The sequence below is a fragment of the Typopeltis vanoorti genome, chromosome 10 (assembly GCF_054136105.1).
Source record: "Typopeltis vanoorti isolate ZY-2024b chromosome 10, IOZ_Tvanoo_1.0, whole genome shotgun sequence".
Lineage (NCBI taxonomy): Eukaryota > Metazoa > Arthropoda > Arachnida > Uropygi > Thelyphonidae > Typopeltis > Typopeltis vanoorti.
In genome coordinates this window covers 81,337,247-81,362,454 of record NC_143558.1, presented here as the reverse complement: position 1 = coordinate 81,362,454, position 25,208 = coordinate 81,337,247, and the positions used below count along the sequence as shown (strand labels likewise).

Here is a 25,208-nt window from a genome sequence, read left to right as displayed (position 1 = left end):
CAGACAGAATTCAAACCAGTTTTAAGTTAGATCTCAGAATTAGTTAGAAATACTTGATCAAAGACTAGAGACCACAGATACAAAATTTCACAGAAAAACTGGGAAAGTGAACATATGTTATCAATGGAAGAATTGTTAAAAATGAAGATATTGGAAAGAAACTTGATACTGTTAGCATTATGTGAGCAGGACTAATCTAAGGTAGTATTGGCCACTTAAATAGAATGGGGATGGAAAGGTAAAAAAAAAGTCTTATTCCAAGATGGCAGGAAAGAGACCCAGAGGAAGAGAAAAGTCTAGGTGGACTGATTCAGTTAGAAGTGCAAAACGTTAGATACAATATTGGAGTGCTGACAAATAATAGGGTAATTTAGAGAAAAATTGTTGATAGGGGATTAAGAATAATGTAAAATTAATCATAGCAATACATGTCATAGCAGCCTGAACACCCCTTGATGGTATAATACATATCAGAAAATTGATTATAAAAAGATTTGAATTCATCTTCTCCAAGTATATTAAAATCATTCGAGTTAATTTTAGTTACAAAGAAAGTTAATCAGTGTAATTATGATTTACAAAACAATCAAGTCTAATATGCAAATATAACACAGTTACTATAGCATATTCAGTTTTTAGTGAAGATATCAAATTAGATACGTGGTTTCTAATATGAACCAAAAAATCTGAAGCAGCTATTAAATAAGTGAAATTCTTAATAAAAATCACCAGTAAAAAACCACTTGTGGGCTATTGAGCCGAGGCCATTTCATAAATAGTGCAGTATTTAGGTTACTTTGGTTTATATTTTGTAAGATATTGTTACTTCTGAAACTTTGGATATTTATTATTCTTTCATTTAACAGTTATACTGAAATGAAGCCTATTTTAGTCTCTTTTCTATAAAAACACTATTTTAACAGTAAATCATCTTGATATTACAACTTTTGAACAACTAGTTAAAGGTTAAAATTCTAGTAGAGAGCCTTCATTGTTCAAACTGTTTGAAGAACCTTTTATCAGGGATTTTCACAATTGAAGGTGAATTAGCTGGTCTCATACAGTATTTTTCCTCTAAGAATCTTGAGTTTTTCACCCCATAAAAAGTACAAATCAGCCAAATCACACTCAACTGATAGACATAATATTTTGTGCAGATAGGATTAATTTAATGCCCTATCAGATCATTAATCAAGTTTTAGCTTCACTGAAATTTAAAGCAATGCTTTTGCCTAAACTAGATTCATGATATCAACTAAAGTCAAATTAGGAAAATCTTCCTCATTCCTTTATAGAACCAATGTTGTATATATAACTATTTGGTTGTTTAACTTTTACTTCCTATCCTACCAATTCTTTATTAAGCTTCTTATTTGTTCTTCATAAAAAACTTCTACAGACCTATGTGGAGACAGGCTCTGACTTGTGCTATTTAGTTTACTACAGTTTCAGTTGCAGTCAATAATAAATAATTTTTTTTCAAAATAAATTCTTTCCCCGTCGAAATAATTTTCCATATCACATCTTTTAACATCTAAATATCCAAAATAGGATGTGCTTTGTATCAAGGGATACATCATCATCACCACATTCCTGACATGTGAGCTATCAAGAGGCATACAGGATATTATGATAGTACTACATGAAGAACTTACATCATTACTAACTTCCTATCAACAATTTCCCTACAAATCAATCTATTATCTGTCAAGACTCCAACATTATCAGATCTTATATTTCTGTCTTCTAAGGCATTTTTTATTGTATCGATCCACCTATATCTTGGTCTTTCTCTTGCCAACATGGCAGAGAAGACTTGTTTTGCTAATCTTTCCTCTCCCATTCTATTTAAGTGACCATACCACCTGACATTAACTCTGCTAACACATCCCTGGATGATAACAATGTCAAGTTCTTTCCTAATATCCTCATTTTTAATATAATATTGTAATTAATGCCATTTGTTCATGCCCCTAATCTTTCTCAGGATGCTCAACTGAGATGAGACCTGAACATAGCCTTTAAAGGAATGCGGACAACCGAACAGGGTTTCTGACCTGTGGTGCACCCTGTTGGGTATTTACCTGGATAATGAACGAACGAGGATGGGCTGGCAATGTGGGATTTAGCCGACTAAATTGTATTCCTATTGGTTAAACCAAAATACAATATGATGGTACACCATGACAAAATTTCATGCCGGCTGGGGCATCGCCCGGTTAAACAAGGCTCCTGTTGTTTTCGCCAGGGAATGAGGGCAAACAGCAAAAAGTCAGCTACTGGAACAAATCTGAAAACACACCGCAACACAACATCACGAGAGCTAGAGATCGGCACTATCAACATAAGAAGCCTGAATGGCAAAGAAATGGAGCTAGCTGAGGAATTAGATAAGTACCAGATGGACATAATAGGGGTGACTGAAACAAAAAAAGACAAAAACTGGGGATATCTTTCTGAGCAATAAATACAAAATGTTATATTCAGGCAATGACAATCAAGGAAAAGAAGGAGTAGTCATAGTATTCAACACAAAATACGAGGCTCATCTTCTTGAATGGCAGGCAGTGTCGAGTAGAGCGATTTCGGCAAATATCAGAATGTGAAACTGGACAATGAGACTTATTTGTGCCTATGGTCCAACACAAGGTTCTACTAAGGTAGAAGTGGAGGAATTTTTTGAGGCTCTAGAGAAAGCTATTCACACAATGAAAAAGGAAAAGTTAGTCCTTGTTAGGGATCTAAATAGCAGAGTAGGGAGTGATTGTCAGAAATACAAAAATGTTTTCGGAAAATTTGGAGAAAAGAGCAAAGCTAGTAATAATGGCAAATACCTGTTGGATTTCTGCTCAGGACATGGACTGGTTATTACTAACACCATGTTTCAACATAAAAATGTGCACAAATTCACATGGAGAGAAGAGGCAAGGAATATGAAAAGTCTCATTGACTATGTTGTTGTTGATAGTGATGTTTTCCCCCTGGTGCAGGACACCACAGTGTACAGAGGATTTGAAATTGGAAGCGATCACTATTTAGTCTTGAGGATAAAATTGAATTTCATATTGAAAAGAATGACATGTAAGAAAGTTTTAAAGCAAATAAAAGTTGAGCAGCTCTCAGATGTGAACTGTAGACTAAAATACACAAAGATTATTGAAGAAAAAATGAAAGAGTTTGAGAACAGGAACCAAACCTTGGAGATTCAGTGGCAAGCCTTGAAGAAAACCCTGATTGATTCAGTTACAGAGGGCATGTGGTGAAGTTGTCTGCAAGGATAGAAAAATTAGAACTCCATGGTGGACACAAGAAGTTAAAGAGACAGTGAAGGAAAAGAATAAGCATATCGAAAATTCCTGGCAAATAAGTCAGCTTGTGCTCTTAGAGAATACAGAGACAAATGTAAGAAAGCGAAACACTGTGTAAAACTAACTAAACAAAAGTCATGGGAGGACTTTGGCAAGAACATAGAAAATAAATATCAAGAAGGTGGCAAAATATATTGGAGGTTGTTGAAGAAGCTCAGAAATGGAGGAAAGAGTGCTGTAAAAGAAGCTAGAGATGATAAAGGTGACATGAAAACGGGAGAAAAAGATAGCATTGAAGTATCGAGTAATTACTTTGAAACTTTGCTAAATGAAACAAGCATTGATGACAGCACAGTGATAAAAAACACTGACCAGGCATGCAGTCAGGAATACATATCCATACTTCAAGTAGAAAAAGCCATCAAAGGCTGGAAATGTGGAAAGGCAGCAGGAGTAGATAATATTCGACCAGAAATGCTGAAATATGGTGGTATAAAAGTCTTACAGTGGCTGCACTACATAGTTCAGAAAGCCTGGACAGAGGGACGAATTCCCGATGATTGGAGTAGAGCTCTCATAGTACCCATATATAAAAAGGGAAATAAAACTGAATGTGAGAATTACAGAGGTAAATCCCTACCGAGTGTTCCTGGTAAGATATATGGAAGTATACTTGAGAAACGGTTGAGAAGAATTGTGGAAGATAAGCCTGGTGAATAACAAGCTGGATTCAGGTCAAATAGAGTCTGCCAGGATCAGATCTTCACTTTACGACAAATCGTGGAGAAATCATGGGAATATAACAAAGATCTGTATTTAAGTTTTGTCGATTTGGAAAAGGCATATGACAAGGTGCCAAGAGACTAGTTATTCAATACACTACAGTTATATGGTGTCAATGGGGCATTATATCAAGTAATACTTGGTCTTTATTGAGTTGTAAGTCAGCAGTTAGAATTGAAGGAAGTACAGGAAGATGGTTTAATGTTAAATCTGGTGTGAGACAAGGACACATTATCCCCTCTGTTATTCATTATCTATATGATAAATTTAGTTTAATCCTATTAAACTAAATTAAACTAAATTTATTATACTCTAACCAAGTGAAAAATAAACTTTCAACATTATCTATATGGATGACATCATGAAGGAAAGTGGTATTAAACATGATATCAAAACTGGAGATGTTAATGTCAGCTCTTTGCTTTATGTGGACGATGTTATACTTCTAAATAAATCCACTACAAGTCTGCAAGATTCTCTGACTAAATTGAATAACTGTTGTAATAGATATGGTATGAAGGTCAGCAATAAAAAGACAAAGACAATGAAAATAGGCAGAATCAATGAAAATGTCAGCTGTGTTGTGAATGGAGAACCTATGGAACAAGTAAAACATTTCAGCTACTTAGGCACGATTTTTAGTGAAGATGATAAATTAAATATGGAAATAGACAACAGAATCAACAAAGCTGGTATGGTAGGAAGTCAATTGAATAAATTCATATGGAATAAGAGAGAAATTAGTCGGAACACTAAATTAGCTGTATACAAGACAGTTTTAACTTATGGATCTGAGAGCTGGGTCAGAAGTAAAACACTTGACCAAAGACTAGAGGCCGCAGATATGAGAGTCCTGAGAAAGATTAGAGGCGTGAACAGATGGCATCAATGGCAATATCATAATAAAAACGAGGATATTAGTAAGAACTTGAACATTGTCAGCATCCAGGAATGCGTTAGCAGAGCTAATCTCAGGTGTTATGGTCACTTAAGTAGAATGGGCGAGGAAAGATTAGCAAAATAAGTGTTCTCTGCCAGGTTGGCAGGAAAACGACCCAGAGGAAGACCAAAATATAGGTGGATTGATACAGTACAAAGTGCCTTAGACGATAGAAATATAAGATCTGGTAATGTTGGAGTCTTGACAAATAACAGACTGATTTGGAGGAAAATTGTAGATAGGAAGTTAGTAATGATGTAAATTTTTCATGTAGTACTATCATATCCTGTATACCACTTGAGGGTACATGGCAGGAATTTGATGATGATGACATCATCTGCTTAAAGTAAAGAGTTGAGATTAACATCTCGAATTTTGATATCGTGTTTAATACCACTTTTCTTTATAATGTGATCCATATAGATAATGAATAACAGAGGGGATAATGTACATCCTTGTCTTACACCAGATTTAAATGGCTTTAATTCTATTGAATTCTATTTAATTCTATTGACTTACAACTCAAATAAAGACTAAGTATTGCTTGATATAATGACCCATTGACACGATATAACTTAATTCTATTTAATTCTATTGACTTACAACTCAAATAAAGATGAAGTATTGCTTGATATAATGCCCCACTGACAGCATATAACTGTAGTGTTTCGAATAGCTTCTCCCTTGTCATATGCCTTTTCCAGATTTACAAAACTTAAATACAGATCTTTATTATATTCCTATGATTTCTCAACTATCTGTTGTAAAATGGAAATCTGGTCCTGTCAGCCTCTATTTGGCCTGAATCCAGGCCAAACAGAGGCTGACATTCAGTGGAGTAAAGTTTTTCTACTTCAAAGATTGTGGAAGGCCTGGACAGAGCCTTCTACAATCTTTAACTGTCTCTCAAGTATACTTGCATAAATCTTACCAGGAACACTCATTAGGTAAATACCTCCATAATTCTCACATTCAGTTTTATTTCCATTTTTATATATGAGTACTATGAGAGCTCTACTCTAATCATCTGGAATTAGTCTCTCTGTCCAGGCCTTCTGAACTATGCAGTGCAGCCAAGACTTTTATACCTCCATACTTGAGCATTTCTGGTCGAATATCATCTACTCCTGCTGCCTTTTCAGATTTCAGGCTTTTGATGGCTTTTTCTACTTCAAATATGGATATGTATTCCTGACTGCATGCCTGTTGAGTATTTTTCTACCAATGTGCTGCCACTGATTGTTTCCTTTAGCAATTTTTCAAAGTAATTACTCCATACATCAAGGATATCTCTTTCTTCAGTTTTCATGTCACCCTTATCATCTTATTAATTCCTTTTACAGCACTCTTTCCTCCATTTCTGAGCTTTTTGAACAGTCTCCAGAACATTTTGCCACCTTCTTGATATTTATTTTCTATGTTCTTACTAAAGTCTTTGCATGACTTTTGTTTAGCTAGTTTTACAGTGTTTAGCTTTCTTACATTTGTCTCTATATTCTCTAAGAGCACAAGCTGACTTATTCACCAGGAACTTTCAATGGCAATTAATCTGAAGTCATTAGCCTCTATATACAAGAAGGCTAGTTGTAAAAATACTACAGATAAAGAATTAAATCAGGAATATAATTTCTTGGTATCTTTAATTTACAGTTTAACCAAGTGAAAAAACTTTCACTTGGTTAAAGTTGGTTTCAACATGTTAACAAAATAGGACTGTTTCAAGGGTCTCTGTATTTCTGCTTCTGTACCAGATATGGTACAAGACATATATCCTTTGCATAGAAAACTTAAGGACAAACTTTATTTACAGGCCAAATCTCAAGAGCAGTGGTTCCAAAACAGGGCACTGCACCAAATTATTATTATGCATTCTTTTTTGAAATGGCTACTAAGTTTTTAGGACACAAATACTTAGTAAGTAGTTTGGACCAAACTACTTAATAAATGGAAATGTTAGATATTTCTTTTGGTCTAAGTATGCCATAAACTAAAAACATTTCCTCTAGAGAGACCCTGGATGCACATCAAACATTCCAAGAATGTTTTCAGTTAATGTTCAGTTTCACCATGAGCAGAAAAAGTATACAATATTCTTCCGTTATTTAAGCACTCACTAGCAACAATGCAACTTAGAAATAGTATAGACTTGATAAATGCAAAAGTAACTAAGAATACTCAACATAATCAGATTCCATTACTAACATGTAAATGGCTTTTTTCTATGGATTATGGATTCTATAGATATCCCACAGGTTTCGCTATATAAAAAAGATTCCTCATCATCATCATCAAATTCCTGCCATGTACCCTCAAGGGGTGTACAGGATATGACAGTACTACATGAAAAAATTACATCATTACTAACTTCCAATCTACAATTTTCCTCCAAATCAGTCTGTTACTTGTCAAGACTCCAACATTATCAGATCTTATATTTCTATCGTCTAAGGCACTTTGTACCGTATCAATCCACCTATATCTTGGTCTTCCTCTGGGTCGTTTTCCTGCCAACCTGGCAGAGAACACTTGTTTTGCTAATCTTTCCTCTCCCATTCTATTTAAGTGACCATACCATCTGAGATTAGCTCTGCTAACGCATTCCTGGATGCTGACAATGTCAAGTTCTTTCCTAATATCCTCATTTTTAATATGATATTGCCATTGATGCCATCTGTTCACGCCTCTAATCTTTCTCAGGACTCTCATATCTGCGGTCTCTAGTCTTTGGTCAAGTGTTTTACTTCTGACCCAGCTCTCAGATCCATAAGTTAAAATTGGTTTGAACACAGTCTTGTATACAGCTAATTTAGTGTTCCGACTAATTTCTTTCTTATTCCATATGAATTTATTCAATTGACTTCCCACGATACCAGCTTTGCTGATTCTGTTGTCTATTTCTATATTTAGTTTACCATTTTCAGTAAAAATTGTGCCTAAGTAGCTATAATGTTTTACTTGTTACACAGGTTTTCCATTCACAACACAGTTGACATTTTCAATGATTCTGCCTATTTTCATTGTCTTTGTCTTTTTATTGCTGACCTTCATACCATATCTATTACAACAGCTATTCAATTTAGTCAGAGAATCTTGCAGACTTGTAGCGGATTTATTTAGAAGTATAACATCATCCGCATAAAGCAAATAGCTGACATTAACATCTCCAATTTTGATATCAGGTTTAATACCACATTCCTTCATAATGTGATCCATATAGATAATGAATAACAGAGGGGATAATGTACATCCTTGTCTCACACCAGATTTAACATTAAACCATCTTCCTGTACTTCCTTCAATTCTAACTGCTGACTCACAACTCAAATAAAGACTAAGTATTGCTTGATATAATGCCCCATTGACACCATATAACTGCAGCGTATTGAATAGCTTCTCTCTTGGCACCTTGTCATATGCCTTTTCCAAATCGACAAAACTTAAATACAGATCTTTGTTATATTCCCATGCTTTCTCGACTATTTGTCGTAAAGTGAAGATCTGATCCTGACAGCCTCTATTTGGCCTGAATCCAGCTTGTTCTTCACCAAGCTTTTCTTCCACAATTCTTCTCACCCGTTTCTCAAGTATACTTGCATAGATCTTGCCAGGAACACTCAGTAGGGATATACCTCTGTAATTCTCACATTCAGTTTTATTTCCCTTTTTATATATGGGTACTATGAGAGCTCTACTCCAATCATCGGGAATTCGTCCCTCTGTCCAGGCTTTCTGAACTATGCAGTGCAGCCACTGTAAGACTCTTATACCACCATACTTCAGCATTTCTGGTCGAATATCATCTACTCCTGCTGCCTTTCCACATTTCAAGCCTTTGATGGCTTTTTCTACTTCAAGTATGGATATGTATTCCTGACTGCATGCCTGGTCAGTGTTTTTTATCACTGTGCTGTCATCACTGCTTGTTTCATTTAGCAGTTTTTCAAAGTAATTACTCCATACTTCAAGGATATCTTTTTCTCCTGTTTTCATTTCACCTTTATCATCTCTAATTCCTTTTACAGCACTCTTTCCTCCATTCCTAAGCTTCTTCAACAACCTCAAGAATATTTTGCCACCTTCTTGATATTTATTTTCTATATTCTTGCCAAAGTCCTCCCATGACTTTTGTTTAGCTAGTTTTACATACTGTTTAGCTTTCTTACATTTGTCTCTGTATTCCGTAAGAGTAAAAGCTGACTTATTTGCCAGGAACTTTTGATATGCTTTCTTCTTTTCCTTCACTGCCTCTTTAACTTCCTGTGTCCACCAGGGAGTTCTGATTTTTTTATCCTTGCACACAACCTCACCACATGCCTCTCTGGCAGAATCAATCAATGTTTCCTTCAGAGTTTGCCACTGAATCTCCAATGTTTGATTCCTGTTCTGAAACTCTTTCATTTTCTTTTCAATAATATTTCTGTATTTTAGTCTACAGTTCACATCTGAGAGCTGCTCAACTTTTATTCGCTTTAAAACTTTCTTACAAGTTATTCTTTTCAATATGAAATTCAATTTTATCCTGCTCAAGACTAAATAGTGATCACTTCCAATTTCAAATCCTCTGTACACTCTGGTGTCCTGCACCAGGGAGAAAACATCACTATCAACAATAACATAGTCAATGAGACTTTTCTTATTCCTAGCCTCTTCTCTCCATGTGAATTTGTGCACATTTTTATGTTGAAACATGGTGTTAGTAATAACCAGTCCATGTCCTGAGCAGAAATCCAACAGATATTTGCCATTATTATTAGCTTTGCTCTTTTCTCCAAATTTTCCCAAAATATTTTTGTATGTCTCACAATCATTTCCTACTCTACTATTTAGATCCCCAACAAGGACCAACTTTTCCTTTTTCATTGTGTCAGTTGCTTTTTCTAAAGCCTCAAAAAATTCCTCCACTTCTACCTTAGTAGAACCTTCTGTGGGACCATAGGCACAAATAAGTCTCATTGTCCAGTTCCCCATTCTCATATTTGCCCACATTACTCTACTTGAGACTGCCTGCCATTCAAGAAGATTAGCCTCGTATTTTGTGTTGAATACTATGGCTACTCCTTCTTTTCCTTGATTGTCATTGCCTGAATATAACATTTTGTATTTATTGCTCAGAAAGATCTCACCAGTTTTGGTCTTTTTTGTTTCAGTCACCCCTATTATGTCGATCTGGTACTTATCTAATTCCTCAGCTAGCTCCATTTCTTTGCCATTCAGGCTTCTTACGTTGATAGTACCGATCTTTAACTCTGGTGATGTTGAGTTGGGGTTTGTTTTCAGATTTGTTCCAGTAGCTGACTTTTTGCTGTTCGCCCTGGTTCCCTGGCGAAAACAACGGGGGCCTTGTTTAACCGGGCGACGCCCCAGCCGGCATGAAATTTTGTCATGTTGTACCATCATTTTTTATTTTGGTTTAACCAATAAGAATACAATTTGGTCGGCTAAATCCCAAATTGCCAGCCCATCCTCGTTCGTTCAGTATCAAAGTAGATACCCAACAGGGTGCACCATGAGAAGGTGAGGATTGGACATTAGGTCAGAAGCCCTGGTCGGTTCTCCGCATTCCTTTAAAGGCTATGTGGAGGTCTCCTCTCAGTTATACAGCTTTGACCCTTAAGCACCCCTAAAAAAAAAAAAAAAGATTCCTTATTAACCATTATTCTAAAAAGTTTTGCTGAATTTCTTAATGCAAAAGTCATTTCTGAGCATTATATATGCTCTTCACAAGTCTCCCTGGTTTAGAGTATCATCATTTTTTCTAATATAATACCTTTGGTGAATCTCATATCTTACTGCCAAGTGAATGGATATTGAAAACAAATTAACTTTTGTTTTCTGCATCTTCTAATAATATATTTGTCTAAAGACAAATATATTATTAGAAGATGCAGGTGAGCATAAGAAGGACAAGAAAGTTAAGCAGTAAGAGAAGAGATAATAATGCATTGAAGTAGTTAAGATATTGGATAATGATCAGGTAAGTAAAATAGAATATATAAAAAGATGGTATGATGATTCCCTCATAAAACATGCCACTGATAACTAGAAGTGGTAACACTTCTTTTTTAAATAACTTTCATGGCTTGCACATGTAACAAAAATTATGCAGAACTAATTTAAAAAAAAGTCCAATATATTTCATCCACTGTTACGTGGACCATCAGGAAGATAAACCATTAACTATATCCACAAGATGAATCATAAATCATGCATATATATGAGCTCATGTCTCAGTTTCAGCTAAGTATAAGATATTACACTATTATAGTTTAAAGGAACAATTGTAGTAACTTGCATAGATAAAAGATATTTAAAATAATTATTAATTAAAAAAACTTATGAACAATTAATAGTGATACTTCCCAAAACTTGGATATTAAGCATAGTCTTCATACAAATACAAGCAACTTCACGGGGTGGGGTGGGGGATCCCATTTTTTGTTCATTCATTTAATTAAGTAATTTCAGAATTGGGGTTCCAAGATAAAAGGATATGGTGCGTTTGTTAGCAGATAAGTCGCAGTATAAAAGTAGTGCTATAAAATACAGAAAAGCAAGAACAAAATAGCGCAACAAAAAATATAAACACTAACCTGAAGAGTGAAGTTGAGAGAGGAAAAAAAAAAAGGCTTGCCCCACTGGACAAAAACATGCCAGACACCCGTTAAGAAAAAAGGTGTTATCGTTTCCTTTGTTGATGGTAGGAAGGAGGCATATAGATTGAATTTATGAAGAATTCTTGCTATTTGTTCTGAGATTCCTTTAAGGTAGGGTACTGAAATTCTTTTCACATCAGATTGTAGTGTGGTAGAAGGATGATAATTATCAATAATTTTTTGAATGGTAGTTTTGTTGTATCCACATTACATACCAGATTGCTTTTAATTTTATTTAGTTCATCTAACAAAATGGGATCAGAAAGCAGATCGTATGAGCTCTACATACAAGACTATAATACCCATTTTTTGTGATGATGGTGGAATACAACAAAACTACCATTTGAAAAATTATTGATAATTATCATCCTTTTACCAGACTACAATCTGATGTGAAAAGAATTTCAATAGTTTTTGAAGTCCACACAAACAGCATAAGAAACAGAAATATGAAGGAAAAAACAGGTTATTTATTATTATTTATTTTATTTTATTTTTTTTTTGTAAGGAAAGCTTTGCTTTACTGTTAAGGGTGGAATTAAAAAAATGCACATAAAAATAGTTAATTGTTTATTAATAAATAATAGAAATAATTGTTTTTTCTTTTGCTTATGCAGTATAGCATCTGTTGAGGTAGCAAAGTTTTTTAACGGTATATAGTGACATTTTTATTCTAGTCTTCAGAAACAACAGACAGCAAAAAAATATCTATTCCTGAATAAAAATTAATATTCTGTGTATTATAAAGACATTGTTGATCTACAACAAAATACCAGCATATGTGAGATTGATAAGACAGAAGAACCGCTGATATTAAAAAAAAAAAAAAAAAAAAAAAAAACTAATGAATTTAGGATTCCCGAAAATGTGGATAATTCTGATAATGATCGGATGTTATGTATAATGAGTCTCAGTAAACAAAATAAAATTCTTGGAAAACGGAGTGAAATATACACAAACCAGAGAAATACATATAAAATGTGCAACAAATTTTATGAGATGATTTGCTGCTCCATCAAACCATATTTATTCCTGCAATACTCTCTCTCTCTTCATAAGTTTTTTTTTTTTTAATTATGACATTATAAATTCACTTATTCATGCTTAGAATTTATAGGATTGTGCTATTTGCTCTACCCAGTAACTTATAGGACACACATTTCACAAATGATCATTATTAATTATTCGTTTACCATTAATGAAAGTGTTTCTACTCACACTTATTCTTTCCTATTCTCACATGTCTTATAAATGATGGTTCACATATTTTAATCTTTGAGTATTTCAAACATACCAACCAAATATAGCATTCTCCTTCATTGATGTTTTCTAATAAATCCTAAAACAGATTGTTCCTCCACTCTATGCAGAAGTATTCAAAGTTATCCTGCAATTAATTGCATTGGACCAATTAAGATGAGCGCTGATGCGCTATGCCCTCTCAAAAATTTCATACTTCAATAAAATGCAATCACATGGTCATGGGTGTCCATGGGATGGGAGGGGGTAACGGCATTTCCCCCAGGATTGATTAAAAAATTCCAAAAATTATAATCGTAAAATTGATTGATTGAGATATGTAATCTTATACCCTCGACACTGAGAACGTTTTGTCTGTCTTAAAATTTTATTATGGGTTGGCCTGTTTCGGCCCGGCAGGGTAGCCATAGAACACGTGTTTTACTGCAGCAATAAAACACTTGTTCCTGTTTTTGGTTCATCTTTTTCTGATTTGTGAACAGTGACCGGTTAGTTTGCTCTCTGTGTCTAGTGAGTTACTGAGTGAAGTGTGAATTGTAAATTTATAGTGAAACAAATTTGAACAGAAAAATGCATTTTTAAAAGGTAAGTGTATGAAATTTAATATTATTTTACTTGTTAGTTTATGATTTTTTTGCTTTTAAACTGAAACAATTTAATTTAGAATTAATTAATTATTAATAAAATATGCCGGTCAATTTTTTTTATATATGAAATTGTGCTGAAAACTATTAATTCTGAATACCTTTTTTCCCCCAAGAATTAAAGATCATTAAAATCATAATGCAAAATGAAAATAACTATGAAATGAAATGAAAATAACAAAATGAAAATTTATAGTTTACATCGACAAATAATTACATAAAAAAAAGCTAAAAGACATTTATTGATGTAATTATTTGTTTTCAAGCTTTGCCCCCGTGCCCCCCCCCCCTGGAATTTTCAGTGGATGCATGCCCATGCATACAGTCAAATTGACATGAAATTTGTAGTGCAGGTTGCATAACCCACATGACAGCACACCCAACCGAAATAAGCACGCGATACCACTGTTTGTGACATTATACAAGGAAACAAACTAGAATGTAAAAATTATAGAACAATTGCCTTGACAAGTCACCTTGGTAAAGTGATGATGATCATATTGACAGAAAGTATTTTACCTTGGGTATAATAAATGTTAAAATATAATAAGTATAATAAATGGCCCCTTGCTTTTAATACAAAACATCATAGATCTCCTCCAGGAGATGTGCTTTGCATTAAGGGTAAATATTGAGATTAGTGATCAGAGCTTATTCTACTTTTACCAAGAGTTGCCTTGGTCTTGCACTACTTTGAGGGTCAGCTAGACTTCCAATACGTGCAGGCGCAAACTTGACTTGTTTGTCTGTTTGCTTACTTGGGAAATGGAGTAAAACCAGGTTTAAAATAGCTTGGTATTTTTAACACATATTGACAGAAAGATTTAGAACACAATTGGAAGCATACCTTGCAGACGAGGTTAATAGCAGAGAAAGCTAGGAGAAAAAACAAAAACATATATACTTGCTTTGTTGATTTTCAGAAAGCATTTGACTGTATTGACCAGAAAGTAACATTCGCAGTTCTGGAATCCTATAGAATTGATAAAAAACTAATAACTAAATAATTCTGGAATCCTATAGAATTGATAAAAAACTAATAAAAGATGTTTATCAGAATGCAGTTGCAGCAGTTAGAATAGGTGATGATTTGGGGAAATGGTTTAGAACAAGCAGAGGTACTAGACAGGGGGACCCAATATCAACAAGCATTTTCATCGCACATTTAGAAAGAGCAAGAGACAAACTGAAGGAAGATGCAAAAGGAATATCTGTACACGGAATGAGAATTAACAATCTGCAATTTGAAGGTAACATTGTTATTATTGAAGAAGATGAAAGAGAAAAACACTGAAACTGTTAAATGAGGAAGGGAAGAGATTTCAACTTGTTATGAACTTGGAAAAAACAAAGACAATGGTGTTTGGTGAGAAGAACATGAAACAAAAGATACAAGTGGATGGAATTGATATAGAAAATGTAGAACAATTCACATATTTGGGAAGTAAAATGACGTATGATTTGGACTGTAAAAAAGAAATAAAGATCAGGATTGCAAAGGGAAGACCAAATCTGAAGGCTGTGGATAACATCTGGAAAAGTAAAGTGAGCAGCCTGCAAACCAAACTAAAAGTACTGGAAACATGCATCTTTAGCGGTGTACTGTATGGATCTGAAACATGGGTAATGAATAAGGAATCAAGAAAGAGAAGTTGGCATTTGAAAGAACTTGTTACAGGAAGAGCTCTATCGGAAGATACAATCAAAAGAGAATCTAATGCAGAAGATTATAAAACGGAAGCTGCAATTATTTGGCCACATCTGTAGAATGAGTGAGGACCAGAAGATAAAGACATTTATACTGAGATAAAGAGCCAAAAAGGCTTCACTTCGGCGATGCAAGATTAAACAAATTAAATGGATATTGATGTTTCAATTAAGTCTGTAAGGTGTGTAGGATGTGTGTTTCTTGTTCATAGTATATCCTTAGGGCTCTTTTCAGGCTATTGTAGTTTGTGAGGTTCCTGTATTCAAAAGGTAGTTTATTTATCATACCGGGGATGTAGAATTTTCGAGTGGTCTTTCCGTAGTGATTATTATATTTATATGTGATATAATTAGTTGACTGAGGTCTTGTTATACGATATGTATTACTGGTTGTCCTCGAAATAATGATTTAGCATAGCTGCATAGTGACACAAGTGTTTTGGTGTTAGTATTTTGTGTTCTGACATTGTTGTGTATATAAAGCTGGTATTGTCTCTTTCTTCCCAAAAGATCAGCTTTATCATTTTGTACTGTAATGACATTAGTCTATTTAGTCTGTAGTGCGCACAGAAAGCATACGTTGTTATAGCATATCTTAGTATATTTTGGCATAGTGCTTTGTATATTAGTGTTTTTAGGTATGTGGGAACTATGCAGAGTTTGCCAGTTATTGTTTGGAGTTTGTTTTGTAGATGGTTTATGTGGCTATTCCAGTTCCTATCTGCATCGAGGTAGATTCCAAGGTATTGTATTGTTTCAACCTGAGTGATGGTAGTGGTTTTACTGTTCTGTGTGTTTTTCATGTTGGAGAGTGGATGTTGGATGGTTTTACACACACACACACACACACACACACACACACACACACACACACACACACACACACACACACACACACACTAGGGGGGCTTCCTCCCCCTGACGCCTATGTTGCTTAACTCCCTGAGTTCCAGACTGGTAGGCCAGTTCTCCTTGAATTCTGAAGACTCGAAAGGGGGGGGTCCTCCCCCTGATGCACCCCCCCCCCCCCCCGAGTTCCGGACTGGTAGGCCGGTTCTCTTTGAATTCAGATGACTCGAATTTTGAAGACTCGAAAGGGGCCTTTGGTTTGATTCGATTTGATGTATTACAGAGAGAAGTTCTGCTTCTTGTATGGTTGGGAACCATAATGTCTGTTTTGATTGTGTGTGTGTGTGTGTGTAAAACCATCCAACATCCACTCTCCAACATGAAAAACACACAGAACAGTAAAACCACTACCATCACTCAGGTTGAAACAATACAATACCTTGGAATCTACCTCGATGCAGATAGGAACTGGAATAGCCACATAAACCATCTACAAAACAAACTCCAAACAATAACTGGCAAACTCTGCATAGTTCCCACATACCTAAAAACACTAATATACAAAGCACTATGCCAAAATATACTAAGATATGCTATATTTTATAGCATATTATAATAACCATTATAAGTTCTGCTTCTTGTATGGTTGGGAACCATAATGTCTGTTTTGATTGCAGTCCAACTGGGGATCAATAATAATAATAATTATTCTAATAATTATCTCTTCTAATTTAGTAATTAATTTAATTCTTCTAATAATAATAATATTATTATTATTATGAGAGACCTCAGGGGGGGTCACATTATTCACACCAGATGTCATACCTGTTCTTGAATTCATCAATGCTACATGTACACACAACATTCAACTGCAATCCATTCCAATTACACACTACTCTGAGAGAAAAATCTAGCCCTAATCCCCTTCTTGACAGCATTCATTCTCAACTTCCCATGGATCCCCCTCGTGTCCTTTCCCCACCTCCATAAAATGAAAAATTCCATCTACTCAAATTCTGTCTAACCCTTTCACAAGTTTGTAAGTCTCGATCATATTACCCCTCCTTCTCCTGTTGCTAGTGTCTGAAGCCTACAAATTCTTAATCTGTCTTCATAATCAGTATTCCACTATTCTAATATCATTTTTAACACTCTCCTTTGCACTCTCTGCACTGTATCAGAATCACCACAGAAACCAGACCTGTGCACAATAGTCCAAGTGAGGTCTTATTAAGGCCTTGTAAAGAGGCAAAATAATCTCCTTATCTTTACATGTCAAGGTTTGTTTCAGCATTGCCGTTATTCTCTGAGTTGTATTTACTTTTGCTACATCACCCTTGAACTTTATTGAATTCAAGTTATCAAGTAACCAATGCCTTTCTTCTGGTGGTGGTGTATGTGTGTGTGTGTGTGGGGGGGGGTGCGACAGACAACTGCCACTATCTCATGGCCCTAAACTATAATTGCCTATAGATGTGTGAGTTCTATAGTCATTTTTGAGATGTTCAGAATTACAACCTGTTTTTTCTGGGAAAGGGGGAGGGGGGGGGGAATCCTACTTTCCTGTGCAAAGATCGACAAACTAGAGAACTGATCTAACTTCCTGTCTACTAAAACTCCGAGATCCCTAGCCGCATCAGTTTCTATAAGCATAATCCCACCAATATAATATGACGTTGGATATCTAATCACAAAGTGTATGACCTTACATTTATAAAAAAAAAAATCAGCTAACGCCTTTTTATTCCCGTACATATAAGGAGTAGGCGAACTGTCACACGAGGCTGAATGCACCGGTTCTCGTCCGTCCTTACATTTATTAACATTGAAATGAGAGCCATTTTCACATGCTCACAATTCCAGCCTATTCAAATCATTCTGCATACAGCAGCACTCTTGATTACCCTACCTATCTTTGTATCAGCAAATAATCATTAAAATTGTTTTTACACTCCTCAGTGTAAAAACAGAAAACAAAATGAACATATTTGTTTTTAACTAATGCTAAGAATCAGCCATCCTTAGAAAATAAGCTCTTTTTTTTTTTTTTTTTTTTTGGACACTTTCTGGGATAATGTGATGCTGAAAGATAACCAGATAAGTTATTCTATTCAGTTGGACAAAAGTAGATAACAGACATGTTCATAATACAGTTTGAGAAATGTAGCTCAAAAATTTAGATAATTATTCCTGAAGCTTAAAGATTAAGGATTAATGTAGTTACATATTTAAAAGTGTTGAATATTGAAGAATAAAAATATTTTGTTTCTGACAATCTCAAGTAGCACTATTTTATAGGAACTACTATTGCGATCCTTTTAAACAAATCATATATCTTAAAGTTTTTTTTTCTTTAATCCATCTTCTAATTAACTATAGATAAGGAACTTCAAAAGTGAAACATACCTGGTGAATCTAAACATTTCTCTGCTTCATGCAATATAAATAAAGCCTTTTCATAGTCTTTCAGATAATAGTATGCTAAGCCTTTTCTGTACAAAGCTTTCACATTTTTTGGTTCTATTTGAAGGACATTATCACAGTAAAAAATTATCTTGTTGAAATTTTTATTTTCTTGCTGAAGTAGACATGCTAAAAGATAAAAAGAATAATTAATTTATAGCAAAATCACATATACACATAACAGAACTAACTTTGTACCTGGGAAAATTTAATAATTCATAAACTTGGAATGAAAACTGCATGTTTTATTTTGCTGTAACCCACTCCAGGTATCAACTTTTTTATTTGACTCCCACCTATGAAAAGTTGCTATCATATGGCACATTAGTACTGTAAGTAGGCTTTAATTATTTTTACATAATCTGGAAACCCTGCTCTAAAAGACCAAACATGGAACTCTTTCAAGCCTCCAATAAGCAGGGCATGGGTGATAAATTCATCACAACACCTAAGATGCTTTTTTCCAGATATATTTCTCCACAACAGTGTCCCATGTAGTGATGAGTTTGAGACTATCTGGTGTGAAGGGGAGGCTAACAAAATAAAATATATGGTAGGGTGTTGCTATACTGGCGGCTCAGTTGCAAGGGGACAAAGAAATGCATCGCCAATTTAGCCTTATGGATACTAAACGAGTGATCAATATGGGTGACTAATTATCCAAACATTGATTGGTAGAAGAACAATCTCATAAGAACGGAGAAGAATTTACTGAATTATTGTGAAACAACTTTCTCAAGCAGCATGTGAAAGAAGGAACTCTAAGGTCAAAGAATGTTGGTTTGTTCATAGCAATCAGAAGGGGATCTCTCTCTCTCTGTTAAGAATAGGACCATTTTACCACCAGTTGGTGACAGTGATCATTCTGTGCTTTCTTGGGAAGTATCTAATATATTGATGTTCCCATTAGAACAGATTACATGCTGAACTACAAAGCTGGATGGCATCACTTATTGAATGGGAAAAATATTGGCAATACATGGGAAGTTTCGAAAAAGTGCTTAAATGAGGAGGTATCTGAATGTATCGCTGTTCACAGAATAAATAGGTTAGGAGTGAAATGGATGTGCAACCTTATTAAGCAAGAGATCCAATGAGAAGATGATGTATAAAAAATATTGTGAGAATAAGACTGAGAGAAGTTATGAAATATATAAAGCACAAGCCAAAAAAGCAACGAGTATTGTGCAGAAAGCTAAATCAGAGCATGAAAAGAAATTGGTGATGCATGCTAAAGGCAATCTGAAAGAATTTTATTATTATGATGCAAGCAAAAGAAAGAATGAATGTGGAAGAATAACTTTATTGAATGTAGATGGTACTCTAGTGTCAGAAGCTAATGAGATTGCTCAATTAATGAGTTTTTACTTAGCTAAGACGCAATAACCAGTAAACATTTTAATATGAGTGTATGTAACATGGTGCACAGTGCTACTACTAAAGTAGATGAAGAGTTAGAAGTACATGAAAATTAGGTTGAAGAAGTGTTGCATAAACTGGATAAGAATTTGTCAATAGGGACAGATGGAATATCAGCATGTTTGTTAAAGGAATGTTCAGCCAAACTGGCTAGGCTTTTAACATATTTGTATATCTTGAGTCTCAGATCAGGAATTATACCACAAAAATGGAAGGAATGTATGATAGTTTCATTGTACAAGAGTGGTGCAAAAACTGATGTGTCTAATTACCAACCTATCAGTATCTCTGGTGTGGTAGTGAAGCTTTTAGAGAAGACAGTAAGAACTCGCACAGAGAAATGGGTAGACAAGCTATATTCTGGAAGGAGCAGCATGGGCAGTGTGACCGCCACTTGTACTTTCATACTAGATCTAGTACTTTTTATAAATTTTGTGTGTTCTAGTATGTTCACCAACAGATTAGTACTTTCTTCTTTCTGAACAACAACAACAACAATAATAATACTCACAGCAACATAAGAGTTAGACATATGAGGAGTTTAATATTTTTCTCTTCTCCCACCATCTCACTGTTCGTTAACCCCCCCCGATTCCCATACTCACACAATCTGACTAGTATTAGCTAATGAAAATATATTCCCTGCTATTCAAACACTTCTCGTGTGTTATAAGATCATTACAACAAAAACAAGTGGAAAAATTAAATATTTTAATATGAGTAACCACCTTTTAGTGATACACAGTGTAATTTGGATCCCATTATAAAAATTTTGCTCCACATTCAAAACTTAGCACACAACAATGGAACTGCTGGGATATTTAAACAGTCAAATATTAAAAAAAAAAAAAAAAAAAAAAAAATTCAAACTTCAATAATTAGATATAATCGATGTTGTACGAATTTCAATTCACTGCTCACAGTTGCAGTTTGATTTGAAGTAAATGTCTGTTCAGTACAGTGGGTTTGAAGTCCAGTGCTTTTATTAATTTTATTAACAAAAACTTGTTCAGTTCTTCATCAAAAATATTATTTAGATTTTCCTTTTAAACATGGAAAAGTGGTAAGAAAAACTTTCTAAATTTAAATTTGATTCCAAATATCAGGGAAAAAAGCAACTGAAAGAATATTTTCAGAAGTGACAATAAATAAGAATAAAATAAGAAATCAACTACAAACTCCCTTGATTAATGGACTTCTTTTGACAAAAGAAAAATTGAAAACATTCATCAGCTACAGATTTTATTATTTCTGAAGAGATTTAGTAAAATAAGATAGTAATATCACACAATGCCCTAAATAGAGTGAAACAAAAGCAAATAAAAATTTAGTGCTTTTTTTTTCATATTTAGTAGCTTTTTTCCTGCATAAATTGGTACTAAATATTTTTGCTAAGTGAGTGGTCACTCTGAGCATGGGTTTACTAAAGGAAGGTCATGTTTTAGCAATTTGCTTATATTTTATAACAATGTTATAAAAAGATGGAGGAGATGCTCATGGGATTCACTTTGTGAATGCTTTGGAAAGCACAGATGCAAACAGTTTTCATGTAAAACAAATTCATTTTGGTTAGAAGATTTGGTGCAGCACTACAACACTTGGATATATTGGTTTGAACCATATCAAGGAAAAAATCCTACAACTGGAGCAGGAAAAGAAATTAGCTCTGTGCTAGGGAAAGATCTTATCAAATTTGCTGAAATTCTATTCTAATGTATTCCAAAACCTTTTCTTTTATACTATGAAAACTTTTTTTTTTTACTAGTATAAAGCTAATGGCAAAGTTAAAAGAGATGTTAAATAACTATTTGTGATAATAGATGTGAAAATTGCTCAATGGAAAAGAAAAATTATTTTAAAAAAAGGTATAGAGGCTCGTTTGAGTACAGATGCAAGAAATGAATTATTGGTGTGTAGTTGGAATGATATAAGCCTTTGTTCAAATACACTGGGGAGGGGGGGGGGGGTAAATCTATTATTTAGGTTTCACACTATTCATCAGTATTTAAAAAGTGTGTACTTAACAGCCATTTGTAAAAGTTTTTTCAATAAACTCATGGTATGGATAGACCATATAGACCAGAATATATCAAAATACAGAATTGGCATTCAAAGAAAAAAACTAAACAAAAACTGTATTATAACCTTATTATATATTTGATCGATGCAGCCATGAATAATGCCTGGCAGCTACACATAATATGAAAAGGCAAAGATGCAATGGACCTATTAAGTTTTCATAGAACTATAGTTAGATTTTATTTAAAGTGATACCATTATACACCTCAATCAACAAAATCGACCAGTGAGGAAGCAAAACTTAAATGAAAGTCAATATGACATGCATGCACACTGGGTTGCTCTCCAAGAAAATCAAACAGAGTGTGGATTGTCACATGAAAACAACTAGATGCGAGAAATGTAACAAAGAGTTGCTTGTAAAATGCTTCAAGGATTACCATATTCAGTAGCATTTAAATAAAATAATTTGTTTTTGTAAAGTATTTTCCTAGAATCCTATACATAAGATGCATTATAATTTCATTGCAAATCATATTTTGATAAAGAAAACTGCATTTCTAATGTCACTAGGTCTTTATTTCTTACATAACTGTAAAATTCACAAAAAATACTAACGTCTATAAGAAGGGTGGAACTTGTGCATTTGTCAAGTATAGTATATACAACAGCAAAAGATTACTAAACTTTGAATCCCATCTTTATAAATTAAAGATACCGCGAAATTATATACTTGGTTTAATCCTTTATCCAAGTGTAAACAAAGTTTGCACATGAAGTATCTTCATGACTAGGCTACTTGTATGTAGAGGTTAACGACCTTCACATCAATCCCCTTAGTATCCCATAATGCAGAGCACACGCTCTCTTTCAGATATGCATAATGCTATGCATTATGGGAAGGGCTACTATCCAGATCAGTGGGAGTAAGACCCAGAAGAAATACCAAAGTTGAAGTAATGCAATAGTCATATTTCCTATACACAAGAATTTGAAAAGGTGTATCACCTTATTATTAAAATTGCTCTGTGAACTAAGTGTAAAAAACTTTCGACATCTATGTTCCAGAGTATTTTAATAATAAGTTGATAGACCTTTTCACTAATTGTATATGGGAAATATAGGACTTCTGTATTACTTCAATCTTGGTATATCTTCTAGGTCTAGCTTTCATATATATATATATATATATGTAGAAAGTATTTTACCTTGGGTATAGTAAATGTTAAAAAATACCACGCAATTTTAAACCTGGTTTTACTCCATTTCCCAAGTAAGCAAACAGACAAACAAGTCAAGTTTGCGCCTGCAAGTGATGCAAGTCTAGCTGATCCTACAGGTAGTGCAAGACCAAGGCAACTCGTGGTAAAGGTGGCATAAGCTCTGATCACTAATCTTAATATTAACCCTTAATGCCAAAACACATCTCCAAGAAGGGGATGCATGATGTTTTGTATTAAAGGCAAGAGGCCACTACCCAGACCGGTTTCGACCTTTATTGAGGTCTCATCAGTGGGAGCTTGTTCTGGTAAAATACTTATAAGCCCTGTATTACTAAATCTTGGAATTTCTAGCCTAGCTCCCACTGATGAGACCTCAATAAAGGTCGAAACCGGTCTGGGTAGTGGCCTCTTGCCTTTAATACAAAACATCATGCATCCCCTTCTTGGAGATGTGTTTTGGCATTAAGGGTAAATATTAAGATTAGTGATCAGAGCTTATGCCATCTTTACCACGAGTTGCCTTGGTCTTGCACTACCTGTAGGATCAGCTAGACTTGCATCACTTGCAGGCGCAAACTTGACTTGTTTGTCTGTTTGCTTACTTGGGAAATGGAGTAAAACCAGGTTTAAAATTGCGTGGTATATTTTAACATATATATATATATATATATATATATATATATATATATATATATACACACACACACATATATTGCTTCACATTACTGCTCTCCTAATTCTGATGACCATGTTGACCTTGATTATCTTTGAAATAATTTCCTCTGGACTAATTATCCAAGCACTTAAATTACCTTCCTTGGAGACTTCAACATTCATAATTCAAACTGGCTGGTCTTCTCTAACTTCAGTGATCAAGCTGGAAAAGAAACTGAACTATTTGTTCACACATTGTACCTAGAAGAATATCGATTTATGCTCTTCATTCTCCCAAATGCACCTTGGGACTTCCTCCCCTCCCCCATAAGTTCTCCCAAAATAATGTAGATGTTAGCTCTCCCCTAGACAACTCTGAATGTTTCATTTTCTACAGATCAACCTTCTCCCATCCAGTCTCATCCTATGACACTATATAAGGATATCAGGTGCCAAGGCTACTTAAGGGCTGTCAATACGCAATGTAGCCTGTCGCAGTCAAGTCATCCCCACTTTCCAGTGGTACAGCCTGTTTCAACAAATGGGACTCTGAGCATTGCCACCCCAAAAAGTATATCTTCTCTAGTGAAAAAATGCCAACTAGATCTCTAGGTGGTATATCACCCAGTGAAATACTGCCAACTTGCTTATTAGACCTGAAGTGGCTGCAAAACAATGTTTGCTCTCTAGAGCAAGGGTTCCAGTTTCTGTCTTCCCCACTCATCCCACATGCAATGAGTGATACCCTCAATCTCACTGTAGGGTTCCCAGATCCTCCATAATTTCAGGGTTCAGCAGTAAAATGGTTCTGCAGGCTGGCTGCTGATTAGTACAAGGAACCGAACCAGTTTTGATGCTAGCAAATCAGCTAGCATCAAATCCTACAACCATGTATTTTGACAGTTTGTGAGTGGAGGGAGACCAAATACTGTAGTGATAAGGGCAACTGTTGAGGCCACATATGGACAAGACACTGAATTCCCTCTGTGTGGGTGATGTTTGCAAGTCTGTCATCTCTCACTGCATGCCCTGCTTCCTCTTTATCTCTTCCTCACCATATATAATGAACCACAACCCAAAGAATGAAATTTTACTACAGATCTAAAAAATTCTCCCACAAAAAATAGTTCAAAAACACCCATAAAAATCATCAAAAATCCAACCAAACAACCCACCAACACTAATTCTTACCAAAAAAAAAAAAGTTTCTACATCCACTTCACCAACATTCGTGGCTTAAACAGCAATATAAATGATGTGCACCACTACCTGCAAGTCATCTAAAC

General features: G+C 34.7%; 1 protein-coding gene across 4 annotated transcripts in view; it reads right to left on the bottom strand.

Annotated features, from left to right (window-relative positions):
- Window positions 1–25,208, bottom strand: part of LOC150102539 (tetratricopeptide repeat protein 9C-like) — a 159,811-nt gene that overhangs the window by 27,058 nt on the left and 107,545 nt on the right. For all 4 annotated transcript variants that reach the window (XR_016548941.1, XM_090399351.1, XM_090399353.1 and 1 more), the window contains one exon: window positions 18,551–18,736. Coding sequence is in view for 3 of the 4 variants with exons in the window: in XM_090399351.1 (XP_090255477.1) it covers window positions 18,551–18,736 (186 nt within the window). In the remaining variant the exon portion in view is untranslated. The remainder of the gene's footprint in view (window positions 1–18,550; window positions 18,737–25,208) is intronic.